At 34.0% G+C, this 21,861-nt stretch overlaps 2 protein-coding genes across 7 annotated transcripts; both read left to right on the top strand.

The window, feature by feature from the left end:
* Nucleotides 1–1,573: 1,573 nt before the first annotated feature.
* Nucleotides 1,574–15,674, top strand: lmbrd2b (LMBR1 domain containing 2b). 5 transcript variants are annotated; one of them, XM_051093684.1, is made up of 18 exons: nt 1,574–1,655; nt 3,029–3,246; nt 3,330–3,430; nt 3,530–3,628; nt 6,347–6,514; nt 6,596–6,806; nt 6,927–7,001; nt 7,087–7,200; nt 7,272–7,455; nt 7,535–7,716; nt 9,237–9,370; nt 9,469–9,574; nt 9,934–10,031; nt 10,142–10,245; nt 11,427–11,473; nt 11,560–11,674; nt 12,245–12,371; nt 13,959–15,674. In XM_051093684.1, exons 2-18 carry the CDS (start codon nt 3,073–3,075, stop codon nt 14,020–14,022), a joined length of 2,103 nt encoding a protein of 700 aa, XP_050949641.1. In that variant the 5' UTR covers nt 1,574–1,655; nt 3,029–3,072; the 3' UTR covers nt 14,023–15,674. The 5 variants fall into 5 exon arrangements, with proteins under 5 accessions (XP_050949641.1, XP_050949639.1, XP_050949642.1 ...); XM_051093682.1 differs by having other exon boundaries at nt 1,606–1,670; XM_051093685.1 differs by having other exon boundaries at nt 1,622–1,772; nt 11,560–11,644.
* A 1,405-nt stretch (nt 15,675–17,079) lies between these two features.
* capslb (calcyphosine-like b) lies at nt 17,080–21,852 on the top strand. Of its 2 annotated transcripts, XM_051093868.1 has the most exons (6): nt 17,080–17,177; nt 18,124–18,276; nt 18,754–18,931; nt 19,015–19,224; nt 19,384–19,511; nt 21,224–21,852. In XM_051093868.1, exons 2-5 carry the CDS (start codon nt 18,140–18,142, stop codon nt 19,486–19,488), a joined length of 630 nt encoding a protein of 209 aa, XP_050949825.1. In that variant the 5' UTR covers nt 17,080–17,177; nt 18,124–18,139; the 3' UTR covers nt 19,489–19,511; nt 21,224–21,852. The 2 variants fall into 2 exon arrangements, with proteins under 2 accessions (XP_050949825.1, XP_050949826.1); XM_051093869.1 differs by lacking the exon at nt 19,384–19,511.
* The last annotated feature ends 9 nt before the right edge of the window (nt 21,853–21,861 follow it).

The following is a 21,861-nucleotide window of genomic DNA, read 5'->3' as shown; positions in this document are numbered from 1 at the left end:
GCGTCGCTTGTTTGTTTACTCTTTACTGAGCATGCGCTTTAGACTAGAACTCTACCTTTGCGGTCAGACGTTGTTTTTGGTTTTATTGTTATTCCTGATTTTTTAAATTAGGTAAGAGCTGTACTTGTAGGCCTCCGCTAAGTAATCATTGTTTGGGCAGCGATGCAGGAAAGGCTCACAATATTTCTGGGTTCTTTAAATTGATGAGCACATAAGCAAAAAATAATTTAGTAGTGTATTAAGGCTTCTCTGTGGTTCCTGTTCAAACTAAATGGTCCTCGTTTTTCTGTCAGGTGATAAGCATTTTTAATCACAGTGCTCCCTCTACAGAAAAGTCTTTGCCTTGGCAGAACAGCAGCAGCTTTTTTGCACTTTTTTTTTTTTTTTTTTGCAACACATACAGTTTTTGAACAGTAAGATTTTTAATGTTTTTAAAGAAGTCTCTTCTGCTCACCAAGCCTGCATTTATTTGATCCAAAGTACAGCATATCAGTAAAAACGTAAAATATTTTTTTTTACCATTTAAAATAACTGCTTTCTATTTAAATATATTTAAAAAAATATAATTTATTCAAAGCTGGATCTTTTAGCATCATTACTCCAGTCACGTGATCCTTCAGAAATCATTCTAAAATTCTGATTTGCTGCTCAAAAACATTTGTGACCCTGGACCACAAAAGCAATCTTAAGTCGCTGGGGTATATTTGTAGCAATAGCCAAAAATACATTGTATGGGTCAAAATTATAGATTTTTCTTTTATGCCAAAAATCATTACGAAATTAAGTAAAGATCATGTTTCATGAAGATATTTTGTAAAATTCTTACTGTAAATATATCAAAACTTGATTTTTGTTTAGTAATATGCATTAGTAGGAGCTTCATTTGGAAACTTTAAAGGTGATTTTCTCAATATTTTGATTTTTTTGCACCCTCAGATTCCAGATATTCAAATAGTTGTATCTCGGCCAAATACTGTCCTATCCTAACAAACCATTCATCAATGGAAAGCTTGTTTATTCACCTTTCAGATGATGTACAAAGCTCAATTTCGAAAAATTGACCCTTATGACTGGTTTTGTGGTCCAGGGTCACATTTAGTATTAATATGTTGAAAACAGCTGAGTTTTAAACATTTTAAAATATATTCAAATAGAAAACAATTATTTTAAATAGGAAAAATGTTTCAGAATGTTACTGCTTAATTGCTTTGGATCAAATAAACGCAGGCTTGGTGACCAGAAGAGACTTAAAAAAAAAAAATAAATAAAAATCTTACTGTTCAAAACAGATTGACTGGTAGTGTACGTTTGTGCATATTCTCTTTGTTATAGTGTACTATTTTTGTTACTCACTGTCCAATCTTCCTCTTTTTAACTAAAATCAAATAATCATTTTACAATACATTACACACAAACTGTAATAATTAAAGCATCTACCCCAAACGATTTTAAACAGTGTTTTTTTCTCTCTGTTACTTGAGACTTACATGCATTGTTGGTGATAAAAAACTATTTTATTTTGCGTAAAATTAGGTTATTTGCTCTCATACAGTAGTTGGCGATATGCACCTTCCCTGTAACACCAGAAGAAAATAGGCCGCCGCCCTTAAGATGCGTCAGAGGCGTGACGTTTGTTTTCTGGACATCAGTGAAATGTGGGTTTCCTCCAGGTAATTTTTATCATCACGCGATGCTCTCGATTTGTCTCTACTTTGGGAATGAATTAGGGTATACGTTTATTGCGTCACATATTTCTCTGCTGCAGATCTGAGGTAAGGCGAATTAATTTGATCCCATGATTCAGAGCAAAACACGGGCAACTGCCCGAATGACCAGCTGAAGATTTTGTTTGACAGATTTGTTTGCGATTAAACCAGGCGTTGTCGTCAAACAGTTGTGTATGAATTGCAAAGCCCTGCACGTAATGTATTATATTCGTATGTGTATGCTTTATTCCAGCGATGTCCGCTTCGTTGAATCACTGAATCATTCTTTTGAGTCGGATCTTTTTAAATGAATTATTTAAAAACCGGATTCAAAACCAGTCGGGGTGCATTTCTTGTGAGCACGGTGCAAATGTTCTCTAGAGTTCACAATGCTCTGAGCGATTGTTTACGAATTGAACTGAATCAGTCAGAGTCGATTCCCGAGTCAATTCATTGAACGATTACATTCCAGTTTTAGTAACAAAAACGCATTATGATGCTCAAAAGAATCTGTTCTGTCTGAAAATAACGATTTGCGGAAATAATCCTGTCATTACTTCCTATCACGTCATTAGACTAACCTGATTGTCTGATTGTGCGTAAGATTATTTAGGCGTGAATGAATAAGGAAATTGCACATAATTAGTCCTTGCGCTCAAATGAGGAAAAACAAAAGCGTCTCTGAGATGCATAATCTGCTGTCACATACAGTAAGTACAGATTTTAATAGGGAGCAGTTTCACCTCGTTGAGGGCACTTTTTTGTAACCATATAAAAACGCTCCATGTCAAACACTTCAGTCGAATTATTTAAAATAAATTCTAAATGTTTGTTACCCATTTAAATCACGTTAACATCAAAATGTATTGTTTTGTATCTATTGGTAGCATTTTCCTCACTTTATTTGTCTAAAATCTTAAAATCCCTGATAGCACACATACATCATGGAGACGTCTATTTAACATCTGGAAGACGTATTTTTTTTAGAGTGTTTGCTCATCTGCAATATGTCTACAGGATGTTGCCTATCAGATCTCAAATAGATGTCTATTAGATGCTTTTAAGATGTTTATGATTTAGAATGGATGTAAAACTGACATCTTACAGACATCTTCAGATGTTTGTACACAGCAGATGCTTTCCAGATCAAGTGATCTTTAACGGACATCTTGCAGACGTATGTGTGCTATCTGGGATAGTTTTATGCAGAAATTCAGATTAAGTGTTAAAACATAATTTTTTTAAATCCCCCACCCCAACTTTCATTTCACGTGGATTTTAAATCTTCCGTGTTGCAAGTCATTTGTCTTTTCTGTTTTCAGTTGTTCTCAGTCCCTGGAAGAGTGAGAGGAGTGCGGTGTGCACTATGAGCGGGGCGGCGCTGGGAATAGAGATTGTGGTCGTCTTTTTCCTGGCTCTCTTCCTCCTGCATCGCTATGGCGACTTCAAGAAGCAGCAGCGCATGGTTCTCTTTGGCACACTGCTGGCTTGGTATTTATGCTTTCTCATCGTCTTCATTCTTCCCCTGGACGTCAGCACGGTTAGTGTGGCTCTCACTTTATAGAAGTGTCCAGTGCTGTTAATTCCTGATGCAACTCGGCAACTTGTGCAATTGATTTTCAGACAATCTACAAGCAGTGTTTAATTGATCACGGCGCACATGCCCTGAGCCCTGTCCTTTCAAACCAGACGACTCCAAATACCTCTATCTCACCCAATAAAAGGTAAGCCTGTGAGTTCACCTGCACGCTATATATTCAGTTAGCCCTATTCTGTTATATTGTTTGATTGTGAATGTATATTCTGTCGTTTTTATCCCAAAGCACCCAACATGTGTGCTATAAACCATGGAGCTACATTCCGGATGGCATCATGCCTGTGTTCTGGAGGGTTGTTTATTGGACCTCACAGTGTCTCACTTGGTGAGAAAGCTTTGTCCTTTTCAAACTTGAAAATGGCGTCTTAAATCTTCCTGATAATTATTTTGTCACTGTTGCTACACAAGTCTGTTGTAGGGCTGCAAGATTAATTGATATCACAAAGAATTTAGTTTAATTTAATAAATGTATGCACTGCTTGTTTCAGAGTGAATTGTAGCAAGTAATTTTACATTTGTACGTTAAAATTTATGTTATTTATGTTTATTATGATTTTGATGATTCATAGTTTTATTATTATTTTTCTTACTCATTTTTTTATTTTATAGTGAAATATTGCATTAGTAATATTTCTTTTGTTTATATAGTACTAATACTAATAAATAAAAATAATGCCAATAATAGTGCCCCTTAAAACTGAGGATAATCATAAATTTAAGAATTTTTAAATCATTTTTAGTTTTAAATGTTTATATTGCCTTTATATTGTATTAAAGCCAACTGAAATTTATAAATGATCAATATCGCAGGAAAAATATTATTTGTCATTTTAGATATGTAAACCTGAAGTGAAACATGTTTAGTTTATTTCAAAATTATTTGTATAGCACTATACGGTGGTGCATTGCTGCCACAAAGTTTTATGACATTTTAACATCTTTTCTCATAATACCAAGATGTTATGTTGTTAAAACGGCATCTTTTCTCGTAATAACGAGATGCTGTCATTAAGAGATATTTTAATTTTTTTTTCTTGTAACAAGATGTTATGTTGTTAAAACATCTTTTTCTCGTTAAAACAACATAATTATTTCTTAAAACAATATAATTTCTCATAATAACGAGATGTAATATCCTTAAAACAACATAATTATTTAATTAAACATCTTTCCTTGTAATGAAATGTCGTTAAAACAACAGCTTTTTCTTATTAAAAGGACATCTATTTCCATAATAACGAGATATTATGTTGTTAAAACGACAATCATCTCATTAAAACGTCATCTTTCCTCGTAATAACGATATGTTATGTCGTTAAAATGACATCCTTTCTTATAATAATGAGATATGTCGTTAAAATAGATTTTTCTCGTAATAACGCGGTCATTAAAATGACAGTTATCTCTTAAAACAATTTCGCATAATAACAAGATGTTGTCGTTAAAATGACTTCTTTTCTCGTAACGAGATGTCGTTAAAACAACATCTTTTTCTTATTAAAACGACATTTTAATAATAACAAGATGTTATGCCATTAAAACGACACCTTTTCTCATAATAATGAGATGTTGTCGTTTAAACATCTTTTCTTGTTAAAACGACATCTATTTCCATAATAACGAGATGTTATGTCATTAAAGCAACAATTATCCCATTAAAACGTCATCTTTCCTTGTAATAACGAGATATATCATTAAAACGGCATCTTTTCTTGTAATAATGAGGTGTTATGTCTTTAAAACGACATAATTACCTCGTGAAAACATTTTCTCATTATCCATAAATAATTAAATTGTTAAAACAATATCTTTCCTGTTAAAATGACATATTTCTCATAATAATATGTTATGTCGTTAAAATGTCATAATTATCTCATCAGATTAACATCTTTTCTTTGTAATAACGGGAGATGTCATTAAAACAACATCTTTTCTCGTTAAAACGACATCTTTCCTTGTAACATCAAGATTTTAACAAGATAATTATGTCATAAAACAACTTTCTCTGTCGTAAAACAACTTCCTCTTTAAAACAACATCTTTTCTCGTAATAACGAGATGTTATATCTTTAAAACAACATAATTATTTAATTAAACATCTTTCCTTGTAATGAGATGTCGTTAAAACATCTTTTTCTTATTAAAACGATATCTTTTTCCATAAAAACAAGATGTTATGTCGTTAAAGTGACAATTATCTCATTAAAACCTCATCGTTCCTCGTAATGGAATGTTACGTCATTAAAACAACATTCTTTCTCGCAATGAGATATGTCGTTAAAACATCTTTCTCTCGTTAAAACATCTTTTCTCGTAAAACAGCCTAATTTCTTGTAATAACAAGACATGTCGTTAAAATGACATCCTTTCTCATAACAACGTGATGTTGTTAAAACAACATCGTTTTCTTATTAAAACGACATTTATTCTCATAATAACAAGATGTTATGTCGTTAAAACGACACCTTTTCTTATAATAATGAGATGTTGTCGTTTAAACATCTTTTCTCGTTAAAACTACATTTTTCCTTCTAATAACAAGATTTTAACCATATAATTATGTCGTAAAACAACTTTCTCTTTAAACGACGTCTTTTCTCGTAATAACGAGTTATGTTATTAAAATAACATCTTTCTTGTTAAACAACGACATAGTTATCTTGTTAAAATGACATAATTAACTTGTTAAAACGGCATAATTATCTCGTTAAAGCGACACATTTTTTCTCCAGTTAATGACATATGTCATGAAAACTATATGTTTTTCCTTTTATCCCTGCTGAAAAAAACAATAGATACAATCGCAGAAATTTTAATGGTTTCTGCTACAATACCATTACAGACAAAATATTAACTATTAAAATTGTTAAAAAATGGTTTCCCGTAGTTTGTTTTAGGACATATTCCATTAGGATTTAGTAGTTTTAATAAGCCACCAATAGAAGGCAACAAGTTACTAGTAGAGACCAACAGGTGTCTATAAATAACTATGCTGTATAATACCTGTGAGAATAGTGGTTAATAACAATATTTATCCTCCAAGGCTGCTTCTGCCATTCATGCAGTCGTATGCTCGCTCTGGAGGATTCTCCATTACCGGAAAGATCAAGACGGCCCTCATTGAGAATGCCATCTATTATGGCACATACCTTTTCATCTTCGGCTCTCTTCTCATCTATGTGGCTGTGCATCCTAAGTGGAACCTCTCCTGGTCTGTAAACCAATCCAGAATATTCTTCCATCATTGTCACACATTGCTGTTTGTACTGACTTTTCTGTATCACCTCACCAGGTATGAGCTGCAAACCATCGGCATCACTGCGGCCAACACTTGGGGTCTGTTTCTCCTAGTGTTGCTGTTGGGCTACGGCCTGGTCGAGATCCCTCGCTCGTACTGGGAGGCCTCGCGTCAGGGTCACCTCCTCATCAAGACTTACTTCAAAGCGGCCAAGCTCATGACAGAGAAGGCGGATTCAGAGGAGAACCTAGAAGATGTCATGGAGGTAAAAGCCATGTGTGTTTATACGCCGTAAACAAAGATTGAGCTGGTTTTTGAACGGTAATGTCAGATCTGAGTCTGTTCAGCCAACACTGTGTCTTAGAAGTTTGTATTTTTATCACAGGAAGTGAGAAAAATCAACGAATCAATCAAATATAATCATCCACTGAGGAAGAACGTGGACACCATTCTCCGAAAGGTGAGAGGACAATGTGATAGCAGCCTTTAAGTATTAATTTGAACTAATCATGCCACTCTTTTTAATAGAAAACTTTTTTTTTTAGTGTCCAGTTGAATATCAGGAGAAAATGGGCAGGAATATGGATGACTATGAGGATTTTGATGATAAACAAAACGCATATCCCACTGAAAGAAGTCTTTCGAAACTACACAAGCAGGTACTGCTCAATTATTTTCTTTGTGTTTTCAGAATTTTGCTTGAAAATATTACTAACAGCTAGTTTCTCAGGTAATTTATGCCGTGCAGAGGCACAATCGCACCCGTGTTCAGTGGCAGATATTGCTGGAACAGGCTTTCCATCTCGAGGACGTTGCCAAGAACGAAACCAGCACCTCTCGGCAGTTCGTTCACAGTTTTGCCCCTCCAGAACCTGTAGGCTGGTTCAGACGCTACATTTATACTCCCACAGTAGGTAGGTGCTCTAATAGATGATGCATTTGAAACAAATGTCAATGTTGATCCTGTCTTACTGTCTTTTGCTCCTTCTTCAGAGTGGTACTGGGAGTGTTTGCTGAAGCAGTGGTTTTACCGTGCACTGTCTGTGGTTCTGTCGCTGTTTTCGGTGGCCGTGGTTTGGTCTGAGTGCACTTTCTTCAGTACTCATCCCGTTCTGTCACTCTTTGCTGTGTTTATCCAGCTTGCTGAGAGGGATTACAACTACCTGTACATTGAGGTGAGTCTGCTTAAACTTAGGGATCTAATCTAGGAAAATCTGTGATTAAAAGATACATGTATGTTGTTTTTAGTTCCAGGTCTTTATTGAAGCAAAAAGATCTTCAGTTATGATGGTTTTAGATCTTTATACAAACATTGTGGGAGAATCTAAAAATGAAGGCAGCAGTAGACAAAAAGTAAGATGAGATAGATAGATAGATAGATAGATAGATAGATAAAAAGATAGGGGGAGAGATAATGTCAGTAAATTCACTTATGTAGTTTTACATTTGTATGTTAAAATAAAATTTGTGTTATTTATTGTTATATATATATATATTTTCTCTTACTCAGTTTTTTTTATTTTACAGTGAAATTTACACTAGTAATATTATTTAGTTTATTTAGCAGAAATACAAGTAATTATTATTATTATCATTATTATTATTAATAATAATAATAATAATTATTATTATTATTATTATTATTATTAATTAAATAATAATTATTAATATAATTATTAATGAATTATTAAATTTAGTAGTAATACAAGTAATTATTAATAATAATGCCATGGCCCTATTAAAGTGTACCTTCCCAAAAGTAAAATTAATAATAATAATAATAATAATAATAATAATAATTATTATTATTATTATTATTATTATTAATTAATTCTTAATTTAATAAGAGCTATTTAAACAGTAAGTTTGATATATATTTATTTTAATTTGATAGTTTTAAATTGGCTGTTAAATGTTTATATTGCATTTATATTGTATTGTACAAAATATTGTATTGTATTTATATTATACTGTATATGTAGCTAAATTAAATTATTTAAATATTTAATGTTTTTAAAACACAGTCTCTTATGCTCAACAAGACTGCATTTATTTGATTAAAAATACAGTAAAAATTGTATTATTGTAAAATAATTTTTCAATTTAGAAAAAAAAATTCTGTTTTAATATATTTTATAATTTATTCCTGTGATAGCAAAGATGAATTTTCAGCACCAATTACTCCAGTCCATTTCTTCTTCTTCTTCTTCTTATTTATATATATAAATTAAATATATATTATATATACATATAAATTAAATATATATATATATATATATATATATATATATATATATACAAATAAAATTAAAATTATTTTTATCATGAACTTATTTTATATTTTGTTTAGATTTATTTTAGTAATATTTTATATTTAATTTTATATTGTCTGTTTAATTTCATATATTTTGTATCTATTTTGAATATTGTGTATTTTTATATATATTTATTTTTATTCAGTTTAGGTATTTATTTATTTATTTATTTATTTATTGTGTCTTGTTGCTGTTATTCAGATTCTTTCCTCGTAATATTCAGATATGTGTCAGCATACTTTCAAAAAAAGATCATTCTGATTCAGATTAAGTTATTTTTTTCACTTGACCAAAACTAAAAGCTTGCTAACACAGTCAGACTTGGTTTTAGACCTGTGGCATTAGCTGAAACAACCTAACATTGTCATTTTGTCCTGTAGATGGCGTGCTTCATTACCATCTTTTTCCTCTGCACCTGCGTCTACTCCACTGTGTTTCGCATCCGAGTCTTCAACTACTACTACTTGGCCTCACATCACCAAACTGACGCTTACAGCCTGCAGTTCAGCGGCATGTATGTTATATAGAAGTCTTCAGTCTATTAAGCTGAACCGTATTTCCAGTGAACTCTGCCCTTCTCTGTTAAACCACAAAAACCAATGTGTTTACTAGGCTTTTTTGCCGCTTGACTCCTCCACTGTGTCTAAACTTCCTGGGACTGATTCACATGGATTCTGCCATATCCCACCAAGCAAAGCAGCAGACGGCATACACCTCTGTGAGTTATTTAGCATTATCTGAAATGCACAGAATTATTATTATTTTAAGTGGCGCTGTTAGGCACAACACGAAGCAGCTTGTTGCTTTTATAAAACGTTATTCCATATACATGTCACAAAATAAAACGGAGCAAATAAAGTGTAATGATATAAATAAAAACAGTATTCGTCCACCAAACCATGTAGTTCCTTAGAAACAGTTGTGGTTGCAACAAAGTGGTTGCCAAGCAACATACAGAAGTAAACAAAGCAATTTACAACAGCTTAGAACGCGGCTCAACCAATCAGAATGAGGGACCGGAACTATCTGTTTTATAATTACTATTAAACATTAAAGGAACCTTCTGTAATGTTGCAGATCATGGGTTCCATGCGGGTCCTGTCCTTCATTGCGGACGGTTTCTACATCTATTACCCCATGCTGATTGTCATTCTGTGCATTGCTACTTACTTCAGGTTAGTGTAATCTTTTCTAGAAATCAGCAACCAGAAGAGTTTCATGTCGGGTATTATGTGTCAAATATTAAGATGTAGTTTCTGACCGATTTTAAATGTTTTCTGCCCAGTCTTGGCACACGTTGCCTGAACCTCCTGGGTTTCCAGCAGTTCATGGGAGACAACGAAATGACCTCTGACCTCATAGATGAAGGCAGAGAACTCCTGCGCAGAGGTGATTTGATTATATTTATATATTAAAATAAATGATACAGCTGAGGTCAAAAGTTTACATGCACCTTGCAGAATCTGCAAAATGTTGGGGGGGTTTTTAACTAAAATAAGAGGGATCATACAAAATGCATGTTAGTTTTTGTTTAGTACTGACCTGAAGACATTTACACAGTCTATAAATAGTTGAATTTATAAAAATGACCCTGTTCAAAAGTTTACATACACTTGATTCTTAATACTGTGTTGCTGGGGGGTAAAAACTTTTGAAATTTGAAGATCAGGGTAAATATAACTTATTTTGTCATCTGGGAAGTGTATGTATCTTCCGTAGCTTCTGAATATTCATTCAGTTCAAAAGTTTTTAGTTCAAAAGGCTCTTAATGTTTTTCATTCTGAATGATCAGTGAGCGTTTGTACCTTCTGTAATAGTTGCATATGAGTCCCTCAGTTGTCCTCAGTGTGAAAAGATGGCTCTCAAATTCATACAGTCATTGTTGGAAAGGGTTCAAATACACAAAGATGCTGAAAAACCAAAGAATTTGTGGGACCTAAACGATTTTTCTGAAGAACAGCAGGCAGTTTAACTGTTCAGGACAAACAAAGGACTAAAAGAACTAAAAACACAGGTGTGGATCATTCAGGTAACAACACAGTATTAAGAATCAAGTGTATGCAAATTAAAATATTTATAAGAACTCTTTTATTTTGGTAAAATAATTAGCATTTAACAGATTCCTCAAGGTGTATGTCCACTTTTGACCTCAACTGTACATACAGTATTATATTAAATATAAGAACTGGAATATAAAATAAACATAAAATGTTATTCTTTATGTTTTGTAAACAAGTTTATTCACAGGCCCAATTTATACTTTTCAAGACTATAAGAAAAATGTAATGTGAAGACTATCTAACTGTTGGACCGGTAGTATAAAAATAAGGTAGAGCAGTCTCCTGTGGTTGCTATGGTTAGATGTAATACAGAAATAAATAATGATTCAGACAGAAATCACTTTTGCTCATTGCAGCAGCTTTACTTTCTGCAGTGGTGAAAACCTCAGAACGTCAGAGGGTAGTTACCGCTGACACAAACATTAAACACTTTTAACACAGTCCCATCCGGTATTAAACGAGGACATGTATCTGAATTATCTGACTTGCTGTTTTTTTTTTCTTGCATAGAAAGAAGAAAACGCCAAAGAATAGAAGATGGGGAGAACAGACGAAGAGTGAGTCATATATTACAGAGTAATATATTTATAATTACTTTAATAAAACATATTAGAGTTAAATATGGTTTATATGTATATGGCAGGAGTGGAGAGAGCGTTATGCACAACGAGATGAGGTTGCTGCCAGAAACAGGATGTCCATGTCTGAGATGAAGGAAACCAACTACGGTGAAACCCTACATTCAGACACAAACCGGCGTATGTTCAGTGCCCAATAAGACATCTGTCCTGTAGTATTCCTATAGTGTTTTTGTTAATAAAGGATAACTTTACTTCCAGAATAAAAAATTTCTGATAATTTACTCAATCCCGTGTCATCCAAGATGTTCATGTCTTTCTTATTTCAGTCGAGAAGAAAGGTTTTGAGGATTTTTTTTAATGCAGCTTCAAAGGGCTCCACACGATCCCAGCCGAGGAATAAGCATCTTTAGCGAAATTATGTATATGACTTCACGCATTAAGTGATTGTTTCGCTAGATAAGACTCTTATTCCTTGGCTAGGATTGTGTAGAGCCCTTTGAAGCTATGTTGAAACTGCAGTTTGGACCTTCAACCTGTTGGCCACCATTGAAGTTGATTATATAAAGAAAAGTCCCAGAATGTTTTCCTCCAAAACCTTAATTAAAGAAGGAATGACATGAACATCTTCGATGGCATAGGGGTCAGTAAATTATCAGGAAATTTTTATTCTGGAAATGAATTAATCCTGTAAGTGACTTTTGCAAAAAAGCAATCAACTGAATATTTATCCGTTTATTTTTTACGCAGAGGCCAAGTACACCCGTAGTGGCAGCCAGACGGGGCGAGACAGCATTGAGTTGCTGCAAGATGCTGAGCCGTTGGACTTTAATGCTGAAACGCTCACTGATGACCCCTTGCAATCTGAACCTGGCAGGTTAGTTTGAGTTTTATTAAGTGCTCCAGTCATGAAGTATATTTGTGGGCCAACATGAAAGTTAGCATCAACTTTGTTCTCTTGACAAATTGCCTTTTGGATTACTGCAGAAAATGTGGTGACTGACTCATAATTGAACACAACTTTTACAGTTTTAAAGCCTAAACAGATCAGCAAAAGCTAAATATAGGCTATAAATAAACTACACCACAGCCACTTGACCTCATTATCACAATCTCTAAATCTTCTGTATTTATTTGAAAACATTTTCCCTGAAAGGTCAATTAGAATAGATTGCAAGAGCACAATTCTAAACACAATGAGGATGTAAAAGTTGACTAGTGAGTAGATGAGGTTATCCATTCCGAGTGTTGATGTTTAAAGAGATAGTTCACCCAAAAATTAAAATTCTGTCTTGAATATCGTTCCAACCCTCATAACCTTTCAAACGAAGGCAAGACCTTCGTTTATCTTCGCAAAACAAATTAAGATATATTTGATGAATCCGAGAGCTTTCTGACCCTGCATAGACAGCAACGCAACTGACACGTTCAAAATAAAGTTCAAGGACCAGAAAGGTAGTAAGGACATCATTAAGTGCATGTGAAATCAGTAGTTCAAGCGTAATTTTATAAAGCTACTTCTGTACGCAAAGAAAACAAAAATACGACTTTATTCAATGATTTCTTCTCTTCTGTGTCAGACATGGAACGACATAAGGGTAAGTAATTAATGACAGAATTTTCATTTTTGGGTGAACTAGTCCTTTAATGTCACCGACAACCTCTGTAGTCCCATTTAGCCATGTGTTATGATGTGTGTACACCAAACGCAAAGCGAATATTTTAGTACTTTCAAATGATTAATCGTGACTAATCGCATACAAAAATCACCCTTTTGTGTTTTTTTTGTGTGTATTTATATATACATAATAAATATACACCATAAACAAACATATATTATGTAAACAAAAACTTATTTTGGATGCGATTAATCACGATAAATTGTTTGACAGCACTAAAATACTTTGCATCGCATTACTCGCTCTAGTTTACTCGTGGGATGTTTTTCACATCACTCGCTCAAATTAAAACATGAAAACAATATAAATACATATTCTCATACAACCGGAGGAGCTCTTCACTGATTGGCTTGCGAATTTTCGGCTTGAATTTTTGAACTTGTGTGGCAGATGCCATTGAGGCATATATCACGCAATCCGATTCACGTCATTCGCATGAATTCTTTATGAAGTCTGACTGTGTTAGTCTTTGCATTGACTTTGTACATAATTTACTTAATAATTAAATTCACTTTTTGGGTGTATTATTGATTTTATGTCATATAATACAATCTTCTTGAACTTGAGTCCTGAATAATGACTGTTAACCACAGGCATTATTACAGGCGTTTAACAAAAAAAAACCGTAAGTTCAGGATGATGAAACCACAAGTGCAAAATGCTAAGTCGTTTCTGGTTTTTGGCCAACAAAAATGCACCTTCCCTGTGTCACTATTGTCATGAGGTTTTTTTTTTAAGCTTTCCTGTACTGCATGCACTGACTCCTTTGTTTCCTTCCCCCACAGACATGCCGGTGGAAGGTACCTTTCAATGTCTTCTTCTCGAAGCCGAATCTTTGATGACGTTTGATGTTTTTCACTTTGGTCAAAAACACTGTCATGAGAAAATATGCTGAATTTTACCTCTAAAAACACTCCTAAAGAAGTGGTCTGTCCCTCTCATTTTAAGCATCTTCCTGTATCATGTAATGCAGTGTAGTCATCTGCATGCGTCCTGATAAACACACAAAAACACAGAGAAATGTACACACTTGTTTTGAAGTGCCAGACAGTCAGACTGCTACATGAGACAAGTGGGAAATGTCTCTTTTGCTCACAGTTTCTTCAAGAAATGAGTCAATTAATGCTGAACAGTCAGATCACTGAGTTATAAGAGGTACTACAGATGGGGAAAATTTAGTTCAACTCACTGTTTCACATCATTTACTGCTGATAGGTATCAGGTGACGTACCTGAGCGTTTACATTAGTCAAGTAACATGTAAGTATCATGTACATGTGGCCAATTTGTGTTGGGTGTTATTGTGAATAGAGATTTTATAGATCTAAACATAGGCACGTGTATTTTTTGTACACGTGATTGTTTTGGTATAAAGCCAGAGAGATTGCTTAAGATTGAGGGTTTAATCTGAAGTTAATATAACACTCATATTTAACCTTTGAAGGTGTTATGGCTTTCCAGTAGTTCATGTGGGTGTCAAAAATTAAGTTTTTTTTTTTTTTCTTGAATGTTTCATCTTAACATTCCATCCATGAAATTAGTATTTTTAATGAAGGAAATATTAACTTAAAGTCACAAACATTTAATTTGATATGTAAAGCTGTATTTTTTGTCTGTTAGACATTATTTGCTTGTTTCACTTTTTTTTATTATTATCCTTGGACTCTGTATTTATAATGAAGTATATATATGTTACATTATTTTTAGCTGTGGTCTTATGAATGAATGTCTGATAGGCCATTTTTGATTTGCACTGACACGTATGTCACTTATTCTGAATAAGCAAGGATGTTGAAATAGCTTTAAGGACACAGATTACAACAGATTACAAAAAGTACTTACGTTCTGGTTTTCAAGACTTACAAGCATTTCTCAATCACAAGCGCAGTTTTCTTATAGAAAACAGATTGTCAGTATATGAATGTGTTGAAGGAAGTTAGCAACTACATAACAAGCTTATAAAACAAGACTACTGACTGAGTGCATGGCAAGATGTGAGGGAATCACTTTTTTAAATGTCATAAAATATCAAGCATATCTGATGTAAATTTTTGCATGGTGTTCTACTGAGTCTAACTCTTGTTTCTCACAGGACGTGCAGTAGCAGCTAAGTAATGTACAGTATATTCCACTACAAACATAGTATGTCTGCTCTCCACAAATGCTAAGCATCATGGTTTCATCTTGAATTAATGTATTTTGATCACAAGTTTAGCCCTTTGAGTTTAAATAAAAAGGGTGTTTTTGTGTTTTTGGTTTATTATTACTTTTTGGTTTGCTGATAGTATCTACTGTGTATTTATGAAGATATTAATTTTGTTGCCAGTGAGCTGTGATCTTTTTGATATGGTCAGTTCTCAATTAGTATACTGATAAAGGCCTACTGGATCTAATGCTGGAGTTTGTTAATTTGTATAGTTGGTGTAAGTTAACTGTGGTACATTCCAAATAGACACATACTGAATATGTAATCTTGCAATTAATAAATTATTGATTAAATCATATTTGCCTCTGTTTGCTAATGTTGTGTATCTAAAGTTGCAGAATCTGCAAAATGTTAATTGTTTTACCAAAATAAGAGGGATCATACAAAATGCATGTTATTTTTATTTAGTACTGACCTGAATAAGATATTTCCCATAGAACTTATACATGTAGTCCACAAGAGAAAATAATAGTTGAATTTATAAAAATGATCCTGTTCAAAAGTTTACATACACTTGATTCTTAATACTGTATTGTATCTGAATGATTCACAGCTGTGTTTTTTTTTTAGTGATAGTTGTTCATGAGTCCCTTGTTTGTCCTGAACAGTTAAACTTAGCGCTGTTCTTCAGAGAAGTCCTTCAGGTTCCACAAATTCTTTGTTTTTTTTTAGCATTTTTGTGTATTTGAAACCTTTCCAACAATGACTGGTTATGATTATAAGATTCATCTTTTCACACTTAGGAAAAATGAGTAACTCATACGCAACTAGTACAGAAGGTCTAGACGCTCACTAATGCTTCAGAAGGAAACATGATGCATTGGTGAAAACTTTTCAACAGAATGAGGATGTGTACATTTTTCTTATTTTGCTGAAATATCACTTTTTTTTTTTTTACTATTTAGTACTGCCCTACAGAAGATACTTACATGTTCCCCAGAGAACAAAATAAGTTACATTTACCCTGATCTTCAAATTTAAAAAAATTTCACCCCCTGGCTCTTAATGCATTTTGTTTCCTTCTGAAGCATTAGTGAGTGTTTAAACCTTCTGTAATAGTTGCATATGAGTCCCTCAGTTGTACTCAGTGTGAAAAGATGGATCCTAAAATCATACAGTCATTGTTGGAAAGGGTTCAAATACACAAAAATAATTTGTCGAACCTGAAGAATTTTTTTTTTAACTCAAGAACAAATTATCACTAAAAAAAAAACCCCGCTGTGGATCATTCAGGTAACAGCACAGTATTAAGAATCACGTAATTATTAATTCACGTAACTATTATTTCTTTTGAGGACTATATAAACGTCTTTTATGAGAAATATCTTATTCAGTAGGTCAGTACTAAATAAAAAATAACATGAATTTTGAATTAACCCCTTTTATTTTGGTAAAATAATTAACATTTTGCAGATTCTGCAAGGTGTATGTAAACTTTTGACTTCAACCATACGTTCTTATTACGTCTCAGGAACTTTCTATTGTGTTTGTCTCCAAACGTTTAAGTACTTACACAAACATACTCGAAAAGCTGAGATATCTACAGTAGTCATTTCCACAGTTGTTTCATATTCAAAATTCTGTTTCGCATTGTTTTTATACCGTTTGACTGTTCAACAACAACCCGTGTGAACTTGAACAGCAACGGAAGATCAAACACCTGAAGCGAGAACGACCAATCAAATGCAAGAACTCGTCTCTATGGAAACACTGAACGCTGAAACAGGAAAGACCAAACGACGCTAGGAAAATCCAGGTGGTTTCAACACATTTATCATCGTTTTGTTTCACTCCTCTACGTGAGTACGCAGCAAATAGATTATTTAGGGTAAATAAAGACTTTATATCGTGGCGTCTTGTGCTGTTTGCTGAATTATGGCAGGTGAAGAGCATGTTGTTTACTTACTCCATAACGTTAGTCAGTAGTCCACGATTAGAATTACTCAGTCGTAGCTCTAAGGTGAATTACTTTAATATTATTATAATTACAGTGAATTTAGAGACTACATGGAATAATTTTAGTCTTAGAATTAATTTGTCACATCATTTAGAAATGAGCAAGCGAAAGAAAAAGATGGTTACAAATGGTGAAAAACGTCAAAGGAAACATTTTAAAAATCTAAATCCACCTTATATTTACTGTAAAAGTGGACTTCTGGTCTCATCCACGTCCAGCTATTTTTAGCTGTACAAAACAGCTTGTTTTCTGCTTGCAAATTGGTGTGTCTTACCACATTACTTTAATGTATTATCTTAATTATGAACACACTGGTTTGTAGTGCAAACAGTTTTACCATTTACTGCATGTTGTTATTCTTATCCACCTTATTTTCTCGTAAGAACGGGCACAACCCTTTGCAAATTTTATGGGTTTGGCTTCTGGTCTCATCCACATACAGAGCTTGTTTTGCTGCTTGATATTGCAAATTGGTGTGTTTTACCAAATTATTTTAATGTATTATGAACACACCGGTTTGTAGTGCAAATAGTTTTACCGTTTACTGCACTTCTTCTCGTTATTTCCCTATAGCGGGAAAATGAACCGGAAGTTTCACCCATAGGCTTACTTCCACGTTGAAGAATAAGGTGGATAAGCTTTTCCTACTATACAGAACCTTCTGTGCAATGGAAAGTTTCCATGGATGTTAAAGATTTTTCATGGAACCATGGATGCCAATAAGGAACCTTTATTTTTAAGAGTGTAGCCACATAAATAAGTCTAAAAAACACTCTTGTCACCTTCAGATCAGATAGGTGTAGGATGGCAGGTACATCGCGGCACGACCGAGATATGGCAGTCAGTGCCAAGAAACAGCTGACGAATTGTTCAGACCCCATTGAGCGTTTGAGGTTGCAGTGTTTGGCACGAGGGTCCGCAGGAATCAAAGGACTGGGCAGGTACAGTATGCATTATATATGTGACCCTGGACCACAAATCCAGTCATAAGGGTCAGTTTTTCAAAATTGAGATTTATACATTGTCTGAATAAATAATTATTTTCATTGATGTATGGTTTGTTAGGATAGGACAATATGTGGCTGAGATACAACTATTTGAAAATGGAATACACACCCTGGAATCTGAGGGTGCAAAATAATCAAAATATTGAGAAAATTGCCTTTTGTCCAAATTAAGTTCTTAACAATGCATATTACTAATCAAAAATTAGGTTTTCATATATTTACGATAGGAAATTTATAAAATATCTTCATGGAACATGACCTTAATATCCCAATGATTTTTGGCATAAAAGAACCCATACAATGTATTGTTGGCAACTTATGATTTAAGACGGTTTCTTGTGGTCCAGGGTCACATATGTTTCTTTATATACACTGCAATGCTGATATTTGACTACAGTCTGATGTTCTCAGGACTTTTCGGATCATGGATGATGACAATAGTCGCACACTGGACATGAAAGAGTTTCTGAAAGGCCTTAGTGACTATGGTGTGCTCATCGAGAAAGAAGAGGCCATGAACCTTTTTCAGCAGTTTGACAAGGACGGCAGTGGACTCATTGATTTTGATGAGTTCCTTATCACTCTGAGGGTAAACAAACACACTGAATGGTGATGTGTTTCTACACCAGTTTAGGCATCTGTGGTCATGTTGTCTCATTCATGTAATTGCAGCCACCCATGTCTAATGCCAGAAAGGAGGTGGTGCTACAGGCATTCAAAAAGCTGGATAAGACCGGAGATGGTGTGATTACAATCGAGGATCTGAGAGGAGTATACAATGTCAAAAATCACCCAAAATATCGAAACGGTGAGTGGACCGAAGACCAAGTATTCCGCAAATTCCTGGACAGTTTTGACTCTCCGGATGACAAGGATGGAAAGGTATGAAGATACTGAAAAACATTATTGTCTCATCTAAAACAAAGAGTATCAAGCATAACAGTACATTAATAATACATAGACTGTCTTTAGAATAAGTTTGTTGGTTTTAAGCATTCATTTAAGCATTCAAAGTTTGATAATGCTGTCTTCATACATCAGGTCACAAAAGAGGAGTTTTTGAACTACTACTCCGGCGTGAGCGCATCCATTGACACAGATATCTACTTTATTGTAATGATGAAAAGTGCATGGAAGCTTGACTAAACTTCTAAATCACCTGTTTTTGGGTAAAGAACAAAGACGGTCAACCTTCAGCAAAAGTTCATCTTGACCCTGTCATGAGCCTGTTAAACATTTTATATATATTTTATTTCATTATAAACTTATTATATATTCACAGTGGAGATCAAAATTACAGAACAACCTATAATTTCCTAAATTTCAAGGTCAGTGCTTAGACCAATTTGAAGTTATCCTAACAGAAGTAGAAGGGTAGTTTTTAAGCAGTTTTTGTATCCTGAAGCAAACTTAAATGAGATATTTGAAAAAGGACAAAATTAGAGAACACAGACACCTCCAAGTTATTGCTTGCCAGTTCAGTGCTGAACAGGGTAGGGATCTGTCTTGGCAGGTCCCTCATCAGCAGAAAGAGTCCAAAGGCTAGGCTTTTTTAAAGTTCACTTTATTGATGAGAGCAAGTTTTATTTATTTGGGTCTGATGGGGAAACATTTAGTTTGGCATCAGACTGAGGAAAGACTGAAGGTTGAGTGCGTAAAGAAGTCAGTGAAAGGTGGAGGAGGAAGTGTCTTGTTTTAGGGGATGTTTTCTACAGTAGGTTGAGCCTCTTATATAGATACAAGGCAGAGTGAATGCAAATGTATATCAGAACCTCCTTCAGCAAGCTGCAGTTCCTTCCCTGCAAGCATCTCTCAATCAGCCTGCAATTTTTATTCAAGACAATGTCCCTGTCACACTGCAAAACAGGTAAAACAGTTCCTTAAAAACTAAAAACACTGAAATTGCCGGGCCAGAGTCTTGATTTAAACCTGATCTAAACTGAAAATCTCTGAAAAATCATCGGCGACAAAGTTATAACTGAGAAACCCACTACAGTTATCAAACTGCAGAAGAACAGTGGAATAAGACCACACCAGCAAAGTGTGAGAAACAAGTGATGTCCTGTGGCTGCAGATGTGCTGAAGTCTTTCAAAGCAAGGGCCTCTACACTTCCTACTAATTTCTGACAGCTGTAACCCTCCAAATCTTATTTGTAATCTACTTTTGTGCTACAGTGGTTACTGTTATCTAATTCTGATCACTGTGTTTTCCACAAAATAAAGTTTTTTTTGAAATACAATGGATATTTTGTCAAACATAGTAGCACAACAGTTGTATACCTACAGCTAATATTCCTTCAAATTTTGAGCAATGAAGATTAACAATATTTCAAAATTAAGTATTTATAGATTGTTCTTTAATTTTGATCTTCACTTAATCTTCACTGTGTGTGTATACAAACACATTTTGAGCACATGACAGCTTAAAAGCAACAGTTTTGACAGGGTTGAGTCTAAAATAAGGTGGCAAGTTTACCTTTGGTGTAACGTTGGGGTTTTGGGAATCTACCTCACATGATCAAAAAAAATCAACCAATGACTTATTGCACAGTGTTTCTCACTGCAGACAAGCAGCTGCACTAATGAATCTATTGTTTTATTCCAGAATCAGCCACATGATCTAACAAGCGCAGGTGGTGTGGTATTGAGTCTTATGATTGTGTGCATCCTCTTTATTTGGCTATTGAAAGCTGTCTTTGCACCTGCTTGGATCCCTGTGAGAAACACTCGAAAACTCAAATACAAATTATGATTGTTATTAATTCACTCACTTTCTTTCTGGGTTGGGATTGTCCTTCTGCTTTGTGCTTTTTGGTGATGAGGGTCTTACAAAGGGCTACCGGTTTGTTTTATAACACAATATTCTCTATTCCATTTACAGGTGACAAAAGATGAATTCTGGAACTATTACAGCGGAGTCAGCGCTTCTATCGATAATGATGTATATTTTATTTTAATGATGAAGACTGCATGGAAGTTATGATTGATATGAATTGATAACACTTCTGAAATCAAAGAAAGTTAGTCTTAATAAACATATTAATTATAAATTAAGGATATTAACAAAGAATCTGGAAAATCAAAAAATAGAAGAATTGTAGAAGCCTAAATTGTGTGTAAAATGTGTGAGCTTGGTCAGTGGAAACTGAGTTTTAGGGTAAATCGCAGCATATCTGTGTAAACCAGTGTGGTTTATGTGATACATGAAAGTTTTGAAATTCATATTTATGCATGTTATGGCACACTGTAAAAAAAACAACTTAAAAAAGTAAGTGTTCGTGTTGCCTTTTTTAAGTTTTTAAGTTTAGTCATGAAATGTTAAGTTTTACTACATGAAACCGTGGATATTTGAGTTGAGTAAACTTAAAATTTGAAGGCAGCGCAAACACTTTTTTAAGTTGAAACAACTTTTTTACAAAATGTGACTCAATAAATGTTTTATAATGTTATACAAATTAAAAGCCTCTTTAGATGATTCATATGAAATGCGAAAACATATTAAAACATATTTTACAGTTA

This window comes from Labeo rohita, chromosome 21, assembly GCF_022985175.1.
Source record: "Labeo rohita strain BAU-BD-2019 chromosome 21, IGBB_LRoh.1.0, whole genome shotgun sequence".
NCBI lineage: Eukaryota > Metazoa > Chordata > Actinopteri > Cypriniformes > Cyprinidae > Labeo > Labeo rohita.
Note: the sequence above shows the minus strand (reverse complement) of the source record. Positions and strands in the feature narration are given on the sequence as shown.